The 17,654-nt window shown below is 56.6% G+C and overlaps 1 protein-coding gene across 1 annotated transcript; it reads right to left on the bottom strand.

The window, feature by feature from the left end:
• Nucleotides 1-2,261: 2,261 nt before the first annotated feature.
• On the bottom strand, nt 2,262-17,440 carry SLC4A3 (solute carrier family 4 member 3). The gene is given in 25 exon segments (XM_049768298.1): nt 2,262-2,542; nt 3,691-3,864; nt 4,011-4,180; nt 4,488-4,741; nt 5,342-5,508; nt 5,755-5,844; nt 6,191-6,409; nt 6,810-7,004; nt 7,353-7,501; nt 7,727-7,945; nt 8,078-8,303; nt 8,896-9,080; nt 9,966-10,065; nt 12,126-12,309; nt 12,475-12,610; nt 13,159-13,340; nt 13,488-13,510; nt 13,512-13,642; nt 15,025-15,224; nt 15,467-15,582; nt 15,675-15,839; nt 15,842-15,954; nt 16,509-16,674; nt 17,077-17,202; nt 17,327-17,440. Coding segments are annotated over 24 exon segments (3,693 nt in total). The 5' UTR covers nt 17,128-17,202; nt 17,327-17,440; the 3' UTR covers nt 2,262-2,464.
• Between the last annotated feature and the right edge of the window lie 214 nt (nt 17,441-17,654).

Consider the following 17,654-nt stretch of genomic DNA (forward strand, 5'->3'; position numbering starts at 1 on the left):
CAAGGTTCCTCCTCTGCCCTGGAAGGCTGAGCCCTGGTCCAGCCACCCAGACTGTTTAGGGGATCCTGGAGAAAATGGATACCACATGCATCAGCAGTTCGAGGACAAATTCCAAACATCTCCTAGGGGATTTTTGATGTTCAGGGGCAAGATAGGCAGCTGATTTTCATGGGGATGGCCTTATGCTATCAGGAAGTTCACTCCTACAAATTTCCAGCTGGTGGCAGCCCCCTGGCTCAAACTCCCTGATGTAGCCCAGCCTAACAGGTCATTGGTCTACTCTAATCCTGGGTACTCAACCCTCTGTGGTTGAGGGGAGGCAAGAAGAGGTGGGGGAGCTTAAGCTTTCCACAATGGGTGACTAATGTTCAATGACCAAAGGTTATGTCTGGGCCTTTCTTTTACTGAAATGCTTTCACCTTTTTTTCTAACTCGAGTTTAGGTTCTAGTTATCTCAAAGGCTGCCTGGCTCACCAGCAAAGGCTATTTTCCAAAGCATAACCACCACTAAATCCTGTCTTTCAGTTTCCACCTGAGAACACCCACACTCCTTGAAGATTTGTTGGGCAGAAATGACTGACACAAACTATGTCCAATGCACAGTTTCGGGAGCCTCTTCTCTTGTTTTCTTCCCTAGAGGATCTCAGCCTCTCTTAGAACAAACTGCTCATTGGGGATGTGGGGGACAGACTAGACTGCTGAGTAAAAGGATCATGAAAGGACTAGTGTCTTCTGCACGAGGATGCTCTGCCTTCCTCATTTGAAATCTGCTGGCCCACATCTAGGTTTGTGCATTTGCCTTCTGGTGTTTCTCAGCAGAGTTCCAAAATGCCAACTGGCCTTGGCTGACCTCAGAGAAAGAGAATTTTATCTTCATATTGGAGACCCCAGAAGCCAAAAGGGCTACATGGAATTAAGTGCTTAAACCTGTATGGTTGGGGATGGATAATACAGCGAGTAGGGTACTTGCCTTGCAAGAAGCAGACCAGGGTTCCATCTCTAGCACTACATAAGGTCCCCTGACTAGGAGTGATCCCTGAGCAAAGATAGAAGTCTTAAGCACAGAGAAGTGAAACTCCAAACATACACACTCCACCCAAAATACAAAAACACAAAAAAGCTATCAGGGATAAAACCGACATTCTTGCTACGGGCTTCTGACAATGTGCTGGCCTTTGACCTAGGGGGAAATTTGGAGAAGCAGCGCTGGGAGCTGGAGCCATAGCACAGGTCGTGAGAGCACTTGGCTTGCAACGCTCAAACTCGGATTTGAGCTCTAGCATCCTATATGGTCCCCTGAGCCCAGTAGGAGTCATTCCTGAGTGCAGAGCCAGGAATAAGCCCTGAAGACAGCAGGGTGTGGCCCAAAAAGAAAATTAAAAAAAAAAAAGGACATGACTGTGGGAAGAGGATTCCCTTTCTAGATTGCTCAGAGTCTCCCAGGCCCCACAGTATAACTCCTCTGGGTCACCTGGGATCCCAAAAAGTGATCCAGGTTAAACACACAATGGGTCCACCAGGTGGCGATGCTCCTCCTGACCGGTGGAGAAGAGCGCCTGCAATGCGCCACAGCTGCCGCCAGAGGGCAACAGATCATCTGGCTAGACCACGCTGCTGGTTGCCTAGCAACCGTGACGCAATGGTCCGATTGGCTCCTCTTCCAGCCTTCCAGGTTATTTCTGGCAAAATAGGCTGTTGCCCAAGGCGTGGCCTTTGGAATCCCAAAACTGCGTCTCTTTTGAACCTAAAATAGTCTACAGACCCTAAATGCACCACTCTGGCCTCTGGGGGTTGAAGCTCTGAATAGCAGGGATCAGGGACATTTTCTATTCTCCTTTGGAGTCCTACAGCCAAAAGCGTGATGCTCTCTGACTTCTGTAGGAGCAAAAAGGAAAGCAACGATCTCCCTCTCCTCACAACCGTCCCCCTTCCAAGGACTGTGTGTGTGTGTGTGTGTGTGTGTGTGTGTGTGTGTGTGTGTGTGTGTGTGTGTGTGTGTGTGTTGAATTTTGAACATGTGTCCTTGTACCCAACATTCCTTTGTAGCGTCCTCCCTACACACACACATCCACACTGTCTTTCAGTTGTCTATGTGAGTGCATGAAGGGGTGATGATAAAGCCCAGCTTCAACCTTCTATGCTCTGGTCTTCTATGGTTTGCTCCTTCTCCCTCCAGAGGCCTCTGTCTGGACTTCACACCCTTCCCTAGAAGTGGTGAGTCCCCTGGTCAGCCAGAAATGGACCCAAGAAAGTGAAGCAGACACGAGACAAGGAGTGTGGTTATAATGAGCTCAAAGCCTGTGCCGGTCTGGATGGTGACAGGTGGGCACCCCATCATGAGTGGGGGCTCCCTAGCCGTGGCATTGGTAGCTGTTCCAGGCATGTCTCTGGATTGTGAAAAGCCCACCAGGTGGGCCAGGTGTCCAACACTGTGGAGGGTTTTCTAGGAGGGGTCGTTCCAGGGTCACACGGGCATGTGCAGCTCGTTGTATTCATCCTGGCCATCCTCATCAAAATTTGGTTCAGCATCTTCCGAGTCCAGCTGTAGAAGGGAACAGAGTGGCGGGGCAAGGCAGGGGTACCCCGCCCCATTATCCCTCATTGCTCCCACACAGGGCCTGGCCTCAGTCTGCAATGAGCTCAGGTTCAAGTAATCCATGATGCGGCCAGAGCAATAGTATAGCTGAAAAGGTGCTCGCCTTACACATGGCTTGCCCAGAAACCAGAAATTCTGGCTCAATCCCCAGAATCCCATATGGTTCCCCAAGCACTACCAGGAGTAATTCCTGAGTACAGAGCCCAGAACCTGAGCATCACTGGGTATGGTCCCAAAACCAAAATAGCACGTAATTTAATAAAGGGTAAGAAGCATTTCCAGAAACCAAAACTTCAAGTCCCCCCGAACCTTAGCATATTAGAACTTTTAGTTTTCATCTTTTTACTTGGGGGAAGGAGGTTGAGGCTAACCCCTGAAGTTTACTCCTGGTTCTTTGCTCAGAGTTCACTCCGGTTGCATACAGATGATCATATGCCTTGCCAGGGATAGGACTGAGAGAGGCATGGGCAAGGCAAATGCTTTACCCACTGTGCAAATCTCTGGAGCCCCACTGGCACTTTGAGAAAATAAAAATCTCTAGTAGCTACTGCCTCGGAATACTGCCAGAGCTGCACCACCGCATCTGCATGGGCTGTGTGACTGCTTTGCAAAGATATTGCATAGGGCTGGAATGTTAATATTGTGGATAAGGTGTTTGCCTTGCACACAACAGACCTGGGTTCTTTCCCCAACACTAACTACCTCTGGTCTCCCAGGCACTGCCAGGAGTGATCCCTAAGCACAGAGCCAGGAATAAGCCCTGAGCACTGCCAGGTATGGTCCCAAAATAAAAGCAAACAAAAACAAATCCTGACCTGAAACTGACAAGCACAGAGTTTAGGACAGATTTCACTACCTCACTGTGTTTATGTTTGGGGGTCCGGACAGCTCTCCTTCACAGGAGTCCAGCACTTACCTCCCACCAAACCAATGACCTGTGTGACTCTCCAATCCTCACTACAAACCTATCAAGTAGAATCTATTCTAGTACTAGGACAGAGGAGGAGCTGTACCACCAAAAGGGGTTCAGCAACAGCAGGAACCTAGGTCCCCCTAACATAGTTTGGACACTGCCCGTAGTGTGTGGCCCTTACCGCCTGCAGCTCCCGTTCCTGGAAGAGCCGGGGCAGGAGGCAGCGCCTCAGAGGCACGGTGAGCAGCAGCAGGAAGGGGAAGGCCAGTGAGGCTGCTGTGGACTTGACCACCCAGAGCAACGCGATACAGCCCAGCTGAATGCAGGTGAACAAATGCATCCGCCACGTCTTCACCTGCGGGTGGCAGACTGCTCACTCAGTACCCCTGCCAGAGACTCCTCTACCCACCACCCAGCATCTACTTTGTCATCATCCCATCTATTTTCACCCAGGGGCTCTTAAATCTACCACGATCCCCACTCCAGGCTCTCTGCTTTCACCTTGGTCACATATGGCTGCTCAGGGTGGTGCTTGGCGGGCATGAGGATGAGCAGCAGGCGCTGGGACAGCTGGATACCGGACAAAGACGTGACCCCCATGTACAGGAAAATGCCAAAGAGCACTGCCAGTGGGATCCGGCGCAGCACGGCACCCATGACGATGGACAGGCCTGGAGGGGACACAAGCCAATAACCCCCAAGTTATTGGACAGGCCACTCATCGTGCAGCTGTTCCCACTACTATGAAGGAAAGAAGGCAGAGCAGGAGGGGGAACAGGAAAAGGAGAGTAGGGGGGTGTCAGGGAAAAGTCCCCCCACTGGATCTGGAGATTAGGAGCAACCCGGACAGACTGAAATCCCTGAAACCTGCAGAGGCAGGTTTCAAAGTCTAGTAGATGGCGCAAAGAGCTGCACTGTGCAGGTGTTGCGTGCTGGTACCCCACTTCACCCCCCAGCACCCCAGGGGCCCACTCTCACCCACAAGGCTGGCGATGAGCACGCCTGTCACACGCTGCTCCCGCACCTCCTGGATCTGGGGCTTGTCGCCAGGTGCGATGGCCGTGCGCATGACGGTCAGCGCGTTCACATGGGTGACAGAGCGCACGGTGGCAGCCGTGAGCCAGGGCAGCCCAAAAAGCCCACAGAGGCCACCCAGGGAGCCAATGAGAAGCAGATCAAGGTGGAAGCCGGAGCCCTTGAGCAGCCTCCGGGCCTTCTGGCTGACGATGAGGCTGCAGGTAGAGGAGCCATGGCAGAGCAGAGCTGCGGATGCAGGCCCCATTCCCTACCACCTGCCAGCTTCCTTCTCCCCACTCCTGTCCCCAATCACACTCAAGCAGCCTGGAACCTGAGACTCATACTGCAGATATGAATACCACTGCACAGTTGCCAGAAAGTTAGTACAGCATGCACTTGCTTTTCATTCACTTGCTTTTCACAAGCCAACCCAGATTCTGCATCCAATATGGTAGGAAAGAAGGAAGAAAGGGAGGGAGGGAGGGAGGAAAGAAGGGAGGGAGGGAGGAAAGAAGGGAGGAAGGAAGGGAGGGAGGGAGGGAGGGAGGGAGGGAGGAAGGAAGGGAGGGAGGGAGGGAGGGAGGGAGGGAGGGAGGGAGGGAGGGAGGGAGGGAGGGAGGGAGGGAGGGAGGGAGGGAGGGAGGAAGGAAGGTCTCAACCTCACCATGCTGTACTTGAACCAGGGCCTGCTCATTCTAGGGTACAGTAACACCATGGCGACAGGGCAGTGCCAGCAGGTGCTGATCATGCACAGCCCCAAACAAAGCATGATAGGAAAATCCCACTCCATCCTCCCATAACTCCTGCCCTCTCACGCAGTGATCTGTGTCTCCATAAAGATCAGGATGAGGACTAGGAGTGCGGGGACAGCGGCTGCCACCATCATCCAGGGCGGGAAAGGTCGGGCACTGCCCAGGGGCGGGATGAACCATGTGCGCTTCTGGGGAGAGGTCACTGAGAGCCCCGTGGGTACTGTCAGCTTCTGCAGGACAGGAAAAGAGACAAGGCTTAGAGACATAGCTGTCCCACTTCCTACACACAGCTGCTTCTGCACACCCCACTAGGACTTTGGAATACTTCAGGCATGCACAAAGTTGGGAAATGACAGCTTCCTTGTCCCTAAGGACTCTCCTGTCCCCACAGAATCCAGACTAAGAAGCCACAATAACCTCCATAGTACTGACCCCCATGTGGGACCAGGTAGGAAGGCTGTGGCGGTGGACCTCACCTGTGTGTAGGTGTCGGTGACGGAGTAATCCACCAGAACCATCACCAGAATGGAGATGGGAATACCAAAATCCCCGATGATGCGGCGAGCCTGGGCGAAAGGGGGCAGCGAAGTCAGCAGAGTTGCCCCAGACTCTGGGGTCTCTCTACACACCATGTGGGCCAGGGAGATGCTCAGCATGCAGAGGCCCAGGTTTGTTCCCCGGCATTGCAGGGTTCTCTGAGTAGAGAAGCCCCACCCCCAAGTAGGTCTGACCTCAAATCCCAAAATAAAAATAAATGACCCCATAGCGCTCCTCTCCTTGGTCAGCGTCCCTAGACTGTGACCCAGCTGACAGACCTGCTGGCTAAGATCCAGGGCAGGTGGCGAGGAGTCAACCCAGACAGCTCCCAAGGAGGCCCTGGAAGCCACCCAGCCTCTATCCCGCCGCTCACACCTTGCCACCCAGGAAGCGGCTGTTCCTGAACTTTCGAAGGAAGAAGGCGATGAGGAAGGTGCCCAGCATGAGGATGAGGGACAACAGGGCTGTATTGGGCTGGTTCCTGGGGCCTGGGGGGCCCTCGGTAGGAGGCAGAGCACTCGCATTCAACTCGAGCCCCACCTCCAGAATCCCCTCAGGGGGGTAGAATGGCAGCAGTGGGTGCTCCATGAACACCTGTGTGTGACAGGGGGCAGATCACTCACCAGGTATACACACACATGCACATGCAGGTACATACGTACGCATGCATACATGCAAAACATGTGTGTTCAGACATGTGCCCACACAGACGCACATGCAAGCACATGCACATAGAACTCTATATTCCCTGCAGAACTGCAGACCTACGCATCACCTTACACATACACACACCTGCAGACACATACTCTCACCCCTACCTCCTACTTCCAGAGGTGGCCCCAGGACCCAAGTTGCAATCTTACAGTACCCCCTCTCACGGGGGAACCTGAGGTACTGATCAATCCCCTCGGGTCTGACCCCCGCCCATCAGCTGAGCCCATGGCACCCCCTGCCCCCTTGTGCCCTCTGTCCTCCCATGCCCTCTGGACCCCACCTTGTAGAGCTTGTGGAAGGTCTCGTAGATGAAGATGAGCGAGATGAGGAAGGCGAAGATCTCCTGGGTGAAAGGGGAGATGTAGCGCACCAGGAAGCTGCCCTCGGCTGCCACCAGCGCCAGCACAAAGACCACCAGCCACAGGCCCACCCACACGCGGCCTGTCAGGTACTCCAGGTCCTGGGCTCGACAAAACTGCAGGCAAGAGGGATGAGCCCAAATTAACCCCCCAAATACCAAGCCACTTCACAGCAGGGGGCCATCTTGTGGGGCTGGCTCGGTGCCTCCCATTTCCATAAACAACTCTGGGGGAGCAAAGGGTTGCTGGAACACAGGGTGAACCCCTTACCCCATTCCCCTTACAAGGATGAGGCACAGAGATGGCACGTGGTAGGGGAAAGGCTCTGCCCTGGGCACAATAGGGGGTGCATGAGACTGAGGGGCCAAAGCGGGCTGAAAGATAAGATGGGTGTGGGTGACCCCTGGAAGGGATGGCAGAAGAGGTGGGAGCTGGTGACCCAGGGAGGGGCGGGTCATAGTCACCTTGAAGAAGGCTTCTTCGAAGACCAGCAAAGGTCCCGAAAAGCCGACCACCAGCAGCGGCTGTGCCCCCAGCAGCGAGAAGATCACACCAAGCACTGCGGTGGACACGATCAGCTCCGACACACCCATCAGTCCCTCGGTCTTCTCCCCTGGGGGCCAGGGACACTTATGGCTCCACAGCTCCCCCAGGCTGGGCCCCGCCTCCTGGCCAGCTTCACTTTTTACTTAGAACACATGACCCCCCTGGGTGCCTTCCCCCAGCCACCCCCAAGGTGCACACGCGACCCTCCAGCCCCAAAGACCAGAGATACTGAGCCCCTAATTCACTTCCTCACCCAAAGGTGACCCCTGGCCCTCCCCTAATGGCCTCTCACCGAGCAGCCCCCCGAAAGTGATGGCTGGGCTCAGGGCAGCAAAGTAGATGAAGAGGACGGCAGCCAGGCACTGCGAGTGCAGTGCATCCCGCAGGTCGCTTGGGTAGCGGGGGTACCGGCGCTTCACATCCCGGATGAGCCCCCCAAACACCGAGCCAGTCCGCAGCAGGGGGTCATCTTCGGGGGGTGGCTCGGTGCCCCCCATTTCCATAGACAGTTCTGGGGGAGCAAAAAGCTGCTGGAACATAGGATGAGCCCCTCACCCCGTTCCCCTCACCAGGATGAGGCACAGAGATGACACATCAGGGTGGAGTGGGGGCCAGGCATGATGGGGGCTCCATGCCCACTGACCTTTCCCAGGGGCCGTGTAGCCTCCCTGTGTGGTCACCTCCGCCTTGTTCTGCTCACGCTCTCGCCGCTTTCGGAGCAGTTCACGCTGGAAGGCGGCCACAGAGCGCAGCAGGTCTCGGCCCTCCACCTCGGATGGCGGGATGACAATGCTGCCATCCAGGAACTCACTGATGGCACTCAGTAGGTCTTGCCGGTCATCTGCCTGGTAGGCCGCCTCATGGAACAGCTGCGGGGAGAGGGTAAGGAGAGGCACAGACACAGTTGGTCCAGGTAGATCCCTGAGCCCCAAAAGCAGCCCCAGCAATCAGCCTCCACCCAGTCTGTGCCTTGGGGCCTCCAGGCCATCCAGTGCAGCCTGGACAGCTCCAGGTTCTATTTCCAACATCACCCAACTACAGGCCAGTCTGGGAGAAGTGAGAACCAAGATGGAGAGCCCCAATGCTTCTCAGTCACCTCCCAAACCTGGGGTTCAGCCTCTATCAAACATTGTATTCATTGGGGCTGGAGCGGTGGCACAAGCGGTAAGGCGTCTGCTTAGCCCATGCTAGCCTAGGACGGGCCGTGGTTCAATCCCCCAGCATCCCATATGGTCCCCCAAGCCAGGAGCGATTCCTAATCACATAGCCAGGAGTAACCCCTGAGTGTCACCGGGTATGGCCCCAAAAAACAAAAACAAAAACCCAAAACATTGTATTCACTTCCCCCAGTCCAGTCCAGCTCTCCCTTTTCTCCCCTCATCCCACACCCCAGAGCACAGTCTGTACCCAACCACCACAGGAGGGAAAGAAACGCAGCAGAGCATGCCTTGCCATACCCACCTTATCAGACATGAGGGTGGCGATGGAGCGGCCCAGCTCATGGTAGTCGGTGCTGGTGTGGCTAGGCCCGAGCATGACAAAGAGGAAGCGCACGGGCACCGGGACCTCGAGCACGGACTCCAGGAGCACTGCCTCGCTTAGGCGCACGAAGGCAGCTGCAGGCTGCTCCAGGAAAGGCACGCAGCCTGTGGGTAGAGGAGCACAGGTGCTGGGCTGCCAGCAGCAAGAGGGCAGGACAGGTACATTTGAGCAGATTGTGCACCGCAATCAAGGAGCCCCCGCTAGGGCAAGAGAAAATGCTCGGAAGGGCTATGCGCAGGCTCTGCATGCAAGAAGCAGGGTTTGAGCACTGCCAGGGACGACTCCCAAGCACAGAGCTAAAGTTACCAAGTACTGCCTATGAGGGGAGAGAAGGAAGAGAGAAGAGTAAGAGAGGGCAGGGGCAGGGAGGAAAGGCAGGGGAAGAGAGGGACGGGCAGGGGAAGGGCAGGGAGAAGAGAGGATAGGAGAGACAATCCCCAATCTAAAGGAGCACTATTTGGAGCAGAGAGATAGTACAGTGGGCAGGGCATGCTGACCTGGGTTCAATTCCTAGCTCCTATGAGCAGTGCCAAGAGTGATCCCTGAGTGCAGAGCCAGGAGTAACCCCTGAGCATTGATGGGTGTAGGAAAAATAAAATTAGGGTGGGGCCACACCTGGCAGTGCTCAGGGAGCTGGTCTGTTCTCAGGAATCACTCCTGGTATGCTTGGGATTCAAACCCATGTCAGCTGTATGCAAGGCAAGCACTTTACCTGCTGTACTATCTCTCTTGCCCTCAAACAAAACCTTTTTTTTTTTAAAGGAACACTCTGCTTCTTTTTTCCTGTTTGTAACAATCTTCCATGAAGGTCTGATGGAAAGTGTGTTTTTTTCCTAATTCTACAGTCCAAGACAGCAGAAAGCTGGGGGTGCGCAGGCTGAGTAATAGGGGAAAAGAGCTGGAGGCAAAACAGGTTATGAGCACAAGCAGGGATAGAGCCCCGAGCACTAAAGTGGACCCTAGCCCCCATGTACACCCCACCCCCGTACCCACAAGCACGACGGTCGCTTCAGCATCTTCCGGGATCTTCTCCAACAGCTTCAGGCTTTTCCCCCGGTGAGCGTCTCCCCCGGGCATGTGCAGGGGCCTCTGAGGACGCAGAACTGGAATAGGGCTGGGACCCAGGCCAGAGGACAGGGCAAGCCGCCTACCCCACCCAGCCCTGGACTCTGTGTTCTGCCCCAGGGGAAGGACCTGACCAAAAGGCCCCCTCCTAACCACCAGAGTCTTTCTTGTTAAGCGGCTCGCAGAGGACTATTTCTCCAGACCATAGGCCAGTGGTAGCAAACATGTGGCTCTCAAGCCACATGTAGCTCCCGGCCAAAATGAATGCGGCTTTTTGCCTCTTATGTGTTTAATATATTATTGTTAAAATTATATGTTTTTGTGTGAGTGTTTGTCTGTTTTGGCAGGTCACTGTGTGGTGTGGCTCTCTGACCCTCACAGTTTAAAATTTTGGTTCTTTGTGTCGAACTTGTTCGCCACCCCTGCCATAGACCCTTTGAAATGTCTCCTAAAAACCCACAGGCAGCAATAGGGAGAGAGCTCTAAGACTGGAATACCTTCTGGCATGTATATGACCCCAAGTTTGATACCCAAGGCCAGGGATCTGCTCAAACTGTGGCGATCTGAGGACATTTATCCAGTTCTCCAGGTGTTTTTGCCATTTCTGCCTGTCCTGCTTATTAGTTTACTCATCCTAGGGGTCCATGGTGCATACATGCTAATGTGCGCCAACTATCCAACTCCCCTTTTTCTCTCTGTCTCTCGATTCCTCCTCTTAGTCTCGGGCAGGGGTCCACAAACTAGACCCACCAAAAATAGGCCCATAGTTCCCATTGAAATACTGGTAAGTTTGTTGATTTAACTTTCCTTGTTCTTAATTTTAAATATTGTATGTGTTCCCATTTTGTTTTTTATTATTTCATAATAAGACATGTACATGTACATGAACATAGGAATTTGTTCATTTTTTTCACTATAATCTGGCCCTCCAATGGTCTGAGGGACAGTGAATTGGCCACCTGTTGAAAAAGTTTGAGACCCCTATCCCAAAACAATGAGCACTCCTCCACAGCACTGCTACAGTGGTCCTGGGGGCCCCTAGCACCTCAGCAATAGTAAGACCAAGCACTGAACTATTAGCCCTGCTCACTGACTGGATGACTAAGAATGACCACCCCAGGTGCCCTAAGCACTGCTGGAGAACCCCCAAAATAAACAGTTAAAAACAGTGAAAAGAGAAACAAAGCAACAGTAACAGTGTGTGAGGTGTTTGCCTTGCATGCGGCAAACCCCAGTTCAATCCCCAGTACCCTGAGTCTTGCCAGAAGTGATTCCTGAGAACAGAGCCTGGAGTAACCCCAGAGCATCATGGGTGTGGCCCCAAAAAATCAAGAAAGAGGGGCCAGTGATAGCACAACGGTAGCCAACCCGGGACAGACCCGAATTCTATTCCTGGCATCCCATATGGTCCCTCGAGCCTGCCAGGAGCGATTTCTGAGTGCTTTGCCAGGAGTAACTCCTGAGCACCATTAGGTATGGCCCAAAAAACGAAGAAGAAGAAGAAGAAGAAGAAGAAGAAGAAGAAGAAGAAGAAGAAGAAGAAGAAGAAGAAGAAGAAGAAGAGGAGGAGGAGGAGGATGAGGAAGAGGGGGGGAGGAGGAGGATGAGGAAGAGGGGGGAGGAGGAGGAAGGGGGGAGGAGGAGGAGGAGGAGGAGGAGAAGGAGAAGAAGAAGTAGAAGAAGAAGAAGAAGACGAAGAAGAAGAAGACGAAGAAGAAGACGAAGAAGACGAAGAAGAAGAAGAAAAAGGAAGAAAAAGAAGAAGAAGAAGAAGAAGAAGAAAAAGGAAGAAGAAGAAGAAGAAGAATAAGAAGAAGAAGAAGAAGAAAAAGGAAGAAGAAGAAGAAGAAGAAGAAGAAGAAGAAGAAGAAGAAGAAGAAGAAGAAGAAGAAGAAGAAGAAGAAGAAGAAGAAGAAGAAATAAACAAATAAAAATAGTGACAAAACCCCACAGGCCAATATGGTACTAGGTCCCCACCTTCCTCAGCCTCTCTAGGACACTTTCTGGCACCTCCCCTGAAACCAGAGGCCATCTGAGACCCCTCAACCCTAGCCCAACCCTGGTCATGGGGGGTGGTCACTGACCTCCTTGGAGTCAGGGTCATGTGGCCAGAGCGGGGCAGGCTCCCCCACATCGTCAACCATGGTGGGCACCACACCATCAGGACCATGGCTGGGGGTTGGGTGATGGTTCCCCAGGACCGAGTTTACACTGGAGCTGGACGGGTTGCGGGGAAAGAAGCCGATGTCCTTGTCATCATTGGGGTGACTGCAGGAAACAGGGAGAGACACCCTCGTGAGAAAGATAGGCATGGAGTGGTGAGTTCCGGGAGGAATGAGAAGGGAGGGTCTACATCATGTGGGGCAATGAAGTGGAGGCAGATGTTTTCGGTCTGGAGCTGCCCCCAGAAACCTCCTGGCACCCCAGTCTGACCTGTGTTTGAGCAGCAGCGTTCGCAGGACACTGGCTCTGTCCTCAGGCCGGATCTGATCAGACACAATCATGGTCTCCACCACGAGATGTGCAATGCCAGGCAACGTAGTCTGCTCCAGGTCTAGGAGGGCAGCTCCTGCGGGTGCAGCCAAAGGAGAGGACACAAGCCCGTCAGGTGGATTAAAATTATCCCTTCCAAGTCACCTAGTGCCAGGTCAGAGATGATACAGTAGTTAGGGTGCTTGCCTAGTACATGACTGAGCCAGGTTCAATCCCCAGCATCCTATATGGTCCCCAAACCTGCCAGGAGTAATTCCTGACAGCAGAGCCATGATTAACCCCTGAGCACTGCAGAGTGTGGCCCCAAACCAACAAACCATCACCTGATTCCCCCAGGGCAGGCACAGAACTGGCCAGCTTGTGTTCAACACACACAGGCAGACAGTGTACCCAATACCCAGCCCATAGGGGCTCCCCAAACCCAGAAGACAAAGTTGTTGGCCAATGGACTCCTCTGGCCTGAGTACAGAGCCAAGCCCCAGTGGCACTGACTGGGCACAGAATTATGACTGATGTGACAATGGGACAGCAGGACACTGCTGGGGCTCAGGACTCCTGCAGGAGCCCCATGGGTGTGAACAGGCCAGTGAAGATGGGAGCCCCAGGTCCACCCGCTGGCCCTACCGTGGGCGATGGTCCTGCGGAGCTCCAGCAGGCTACGGAAAGACAGCGAGGCCACATGCGGCTTCCCCCAGCGCTCCGTCTCCTCCTCCACGTCCTCCTCGAACTTGATCCAGCGCGCCGTCTCCCGCCAGTGCGGCTCCTGGCTGCGGTCCAGCATCAGCTCGTTCAGCTCCACGAAACACCTGGGTGGGTGCCCTGGTGAAGCAGGGGAGCCGCCGGGCCGAAGATCTCCCTCCCAGGGAATCTGAGTGGCCGGACATCAGGGCATGGGCACAAGGAAGGAAGGGTACAAGGGCCAAGGAAGCCACAGGCTCAGTGCCTGCCAGTGCGGTACCTCATGAGGCCTCCGGTCCCAACTTCTTCTTCTTCTTCTTCCTGCGCAGGATGGGGGCTAGGCCGGGGCTGCCTCTACCCGCCCTGTGTCCTTGATGGTTTCTTCACGAGGATGCCGGCGCCACACCAGGGTTGTCTTCTAGCGGTGGACCTGCCAAGAAGGTGGGCTTGGTGGTCAGAGAAGACAGATTGGGGAGGGGAGGGGAGGGCAGGGGGAGCTGGTCAGTCCCTCCTGTCCTCCCCGCTCTGCCCAGATGTGTTACTAGTAAGAGGAGAGGATAGCACCGACTCTAACCAGCCCAACTCATAGGTGAAAAGGCTGAGTCCAGGTTGGAGAGATCGTATGGGGTTAAGGCCTGGCATGCAGTCAACCCTGGTTCAATCCCTGACACCACACAGAGTCCCCCAATCCCCACCAGGAGTGATCCATGAGCATGGCTGTGTCCCACACTCTGCAAATCAATGACTGAGATCTACCGAGTAGCAGAGTCATTGCCAAAGTCACAGCTGTGAGGCCGACCTCTCACACTCGGTCACAGCTCTTGCCATGGCCACTGGCCTTCACTCAGTGTGAATGACTCTGACACTGAAGGGCTAGGCCTCAAGGCTCCAGAGCTTTCCCTGTGTCCCCTCCAGCCCCAGACACATCCAGCACAGCCCCTCCCCAGCCGCCCCTTCCAAGCCAGTATCTGGCTCACTCACCAACTGGTTCCCCCACCATGGAGCTCAGTTGAGCCCTGTTGGTCTCCCACAGATCACAGTCCTCCGGGCCTAGCACCAACATGCCCAAGTCCTCTGAGACCAGAGAACCACTGGAGCTAGAGGCGGGGGTGCCCTCTGAGCCTGGCAACTTGGGGGCCTGGGGCTCCATTGGTACTCATATATTCCCCCTATAGCCAGGACACCCCTTCACGCCCCAGACAGACCCCAAGTGACAGAAGTAGTCTTGGTCCACACAGAGCTGGCAATGGGCTCCCACTAGGCTTGCTCCCTGCTGCTATTCCCCCCCCCATCTCACCCCCATCGGTAAACACACCCTCCCTCTGTTCCTACCCCCATGCCCCATCCTGCTGCCATCGGATTGTTCTTGTCCCTGTCCCTCAGGCCCTGGCCACTTTCCATGACGTCCTGAGCACCAAGCCCGCCCACACACTGGTTCCAAAGGGAGGAGGGCGGGGTCCGTGATGCCCCTGGCCTGGGCATAGAGCCCCTGTGGGTGATGACAGGTGGCACAGAGACCAGGGCACTGATAAGCCGGAAAGAATGTGCCCGGATCACAGCCGGGTGCGTTGGGTGTAGGAGGGAAGGAGACTGGCCCAGCGCCTCACACCGGGCAGCCGTGAGGACAAGGGAAGAGGACCAGTCTCTGACACCCAGTTGGAGCTGCTCTGTTCCGGGGGTGACTCAGGGTGGAATCAGGGCAGAGGTGTCACAAGGGATATTTCAGGGTTTGCACTGCAAGGGTCAGATGTGAGTCCCAGCGGCCACAGAGGGTCCCAGCTCAGGGAGTACTTGCTGGAGGGTCCCACTCACTCTTCATGTCGTCCAAGTCTGCTGACCCCAACATCTGAGCTTCCGCCTCATCTGTTGGCACCTGCTGCTCGGGGCCTCCGAGGCTGCCCAGGGCACTCCCCGGGCACAGCCGCTCCCGCAAGTCATAGCTGGCAGATGGGCTCCAGGCCCGGCTCCTGTCTCCAGTCAGCCGGGAGGTCCGGGCCCGGGGGCTGGGGGAGCTGCAGAGACAACGGGTGGGGAGGCCTTTGCCCTGACTTGGGACCCCAGCGGAGATGGACCAGGTCTGCAGGTGGGTCCTTGCTCCTGCATGGCCCCAGCATCTTCCCTCTCCTGTTCCTCAGCATCCCAACTGTCCCCTCCCCCATGTCTCCCAGACTCACAGTCCATCCTCCCCTTGAAGGTCTCCACTTGTCTCTCACAGCCCACCCCCATCTTCCCTCTGCTGCACCAAGGGCAATACCTGGCTGGGAGTTGGGGGCTGCCATTGGCCCGGGGAACCCTAGGGACTGGGGGCCGAGGAGGGGCGGCCATCCCGGAGACCCCGGGACTGTCATCCTCATCACTGCCAATGGAGAACTGTGGGCAGAAGAGAACAGACATGGGACCCTGCCCACACTATGCCCACCACCCCTCCACTACCCTTTTCTCAGCCCAGAGCAGACCCCCACCTTGGCTTTGGGTGGTGAGCCTGGGGCGGGGGGCTCTGTGGGCTCAGCTTCCTCAGATTCCCCTTCCTCTTCCTCCTCCTCTTCCTCTTCCTCCCCTCCTGCTCCCCCCTCTTCCTGGATGGGGGGTGTCCCTTCAGAAGGGGGCGCAGATGTTTTTCTCCTTCTTCCTCTTCTCTCTTGATTTGTCGGGCGGAGGTGGGGGGCAGCCGCCGAAACTTGTGCGGTGGAGGCAGGCGCGCAGAGAGTGGGTGGTGGGTGTGGTGAGATGTGTGCCGGTGAACTGGGGGTGCAGGAGATGTGGTTGGGGGGGTCCCCCAGGCCCCGTCCCACTAGGGGCACACACCTATTCTAGCTCAAGCTCAAAGAGGGCACTGGTCTTTCCTCTAGGGCAAGGAGCCCCCACCCCCATACCAGGCTCCCCTATTCCTGACATCCTGGAAGGGCAGGAGATGGGGACACCTGGAGGGCAGAGGCTGGGGTGCCAGAGCAGGAATAGAGAGAGAGGGGGGCGGCCCAGGCCTGCAGAGTCCTGAAGGGGGGTAAATTGGGGACCTTCTCCCTACATCTCTTCACATGTGGGGCCCAGTTTCCACCCCCCATTCCACTCCCACCACCCGGCAGGAGCACAGACAGGCGATGGGGGGGGGGGGTGAGTGAGGCAAGATGACTTAACACAGCACGGTGGCCCCGCACAGCAGCGTCCCCACACACACACACAGAGTCCCGCACAAGATGACACTGTGACCGAGGCCGAGGCGGTGGCGAGCACGGAGATGATGTGGCAATGAAGGTGAGGGTGGTGGGGCCGCCACGCCGGGTCCCGGGACTACCCACACTCAAAGTCCCGCTCGCTGTAGCTGCGGCTGGGCTTCTCGGGGTCCCAGGCCGGGGGCTTGCTGATGAGGTCCCCGAACCTGCTCACAGCCAAGGTCTTGCCCAAGTCGTCGTCGTCGTCGTCCGCGTCGGGACTCAGGGGGGGCTCCTCCAAGGGCACCCGGACCTGCGGGCGCGCATGACGCGCGCTCAGGGTCGACCCCGAGCGCACCCCGCAACACCCCAACTGCAAGCCCTCATAAGGGTGGGGTGCTGCTGAGTAAGGGACCCGCAGACTTCAGCTGGCATAGTCTTTTCCACCGCCTCGGCTAGGGGTGGGAGAGCACCCCACACTCGGGGGTGGAAAGAAGAGATGGGGATGCCGCTGAACCCCCAAAACAGCAACGACCCTCTCCTCCTACACACACGCGCGCGCGCGCGCGCGCGCACACACACACGCACACACACACACACACACACACACACACACAGCTCCATCGGGAGGCTCCCAGGGTGGGCCAGAGCCAGCCCCTCTCCTCCTAAGGGGACCCTCCATGTCCTGTCCCCGCACCCCCACGCGCGCAATCACCTGGGGTAGGGGGGAGGCGCCCCCGGGCGGCGGGATCACGCCGTTGGCCATGGCTGGAGAGGCGGCGGGGGGCGGCTCTCAGCGCGTCCCGGAGGAGGAAAACGGGGCGCCTTGTCGGGGGCCGTCCTGGGGGAGGCGCGCGGGGCTCAGGACCTGGCCCGTGGCTCCTTTCCCTTCCCCTGCGGAGCACCCCCCCCCCCGCGAGACCCCGATTCCCCGCAGCACCGCGCCCCGCCCCACCCTGCGGTACCTCGGGGCTCGGGAGCCTGCAGGGCCCCATGTCCGGCCCGCGCGCTCGGCTCCCGGGGCCTGCGGCCACGCAGAGCGCTCGGCCGGTGGGGACGCAGGCGCCGCTGGATCCTGCAGCCCGCGCGGCTCCTCCTCCCCGCGCTCCTCCGCCGCCACCGCCGCGCGGCCCGCACAAAGGCAGCGAGCGGGTGTGACTCACCCCGCCCCGGCCCCCCACGCGCCGGCCGGCCCCCGCACGACCCCAGCGGCCCGCCTGCCCGCCACCCTGGTGCTCCGCGCATTGCGGGGGGGGTGGGGGGGTGCGCGGCCCTACCTTCGCACAATCGCCC

This window comes from Suncus etruscus, chromosome 2 (assembly GCF_024139225.1).
Source record: "Suncus etruscus isolate mSunEtr1 chromosome 2, mSunEtr1.pri.cur, whole genome shotgun sequence".
Lineage (NCBI taxonomy): Eukaryota > Metazoa > Chordata > Mammalia > Eulipotyphla > Soricidae > Suncus > Suncus etruscus.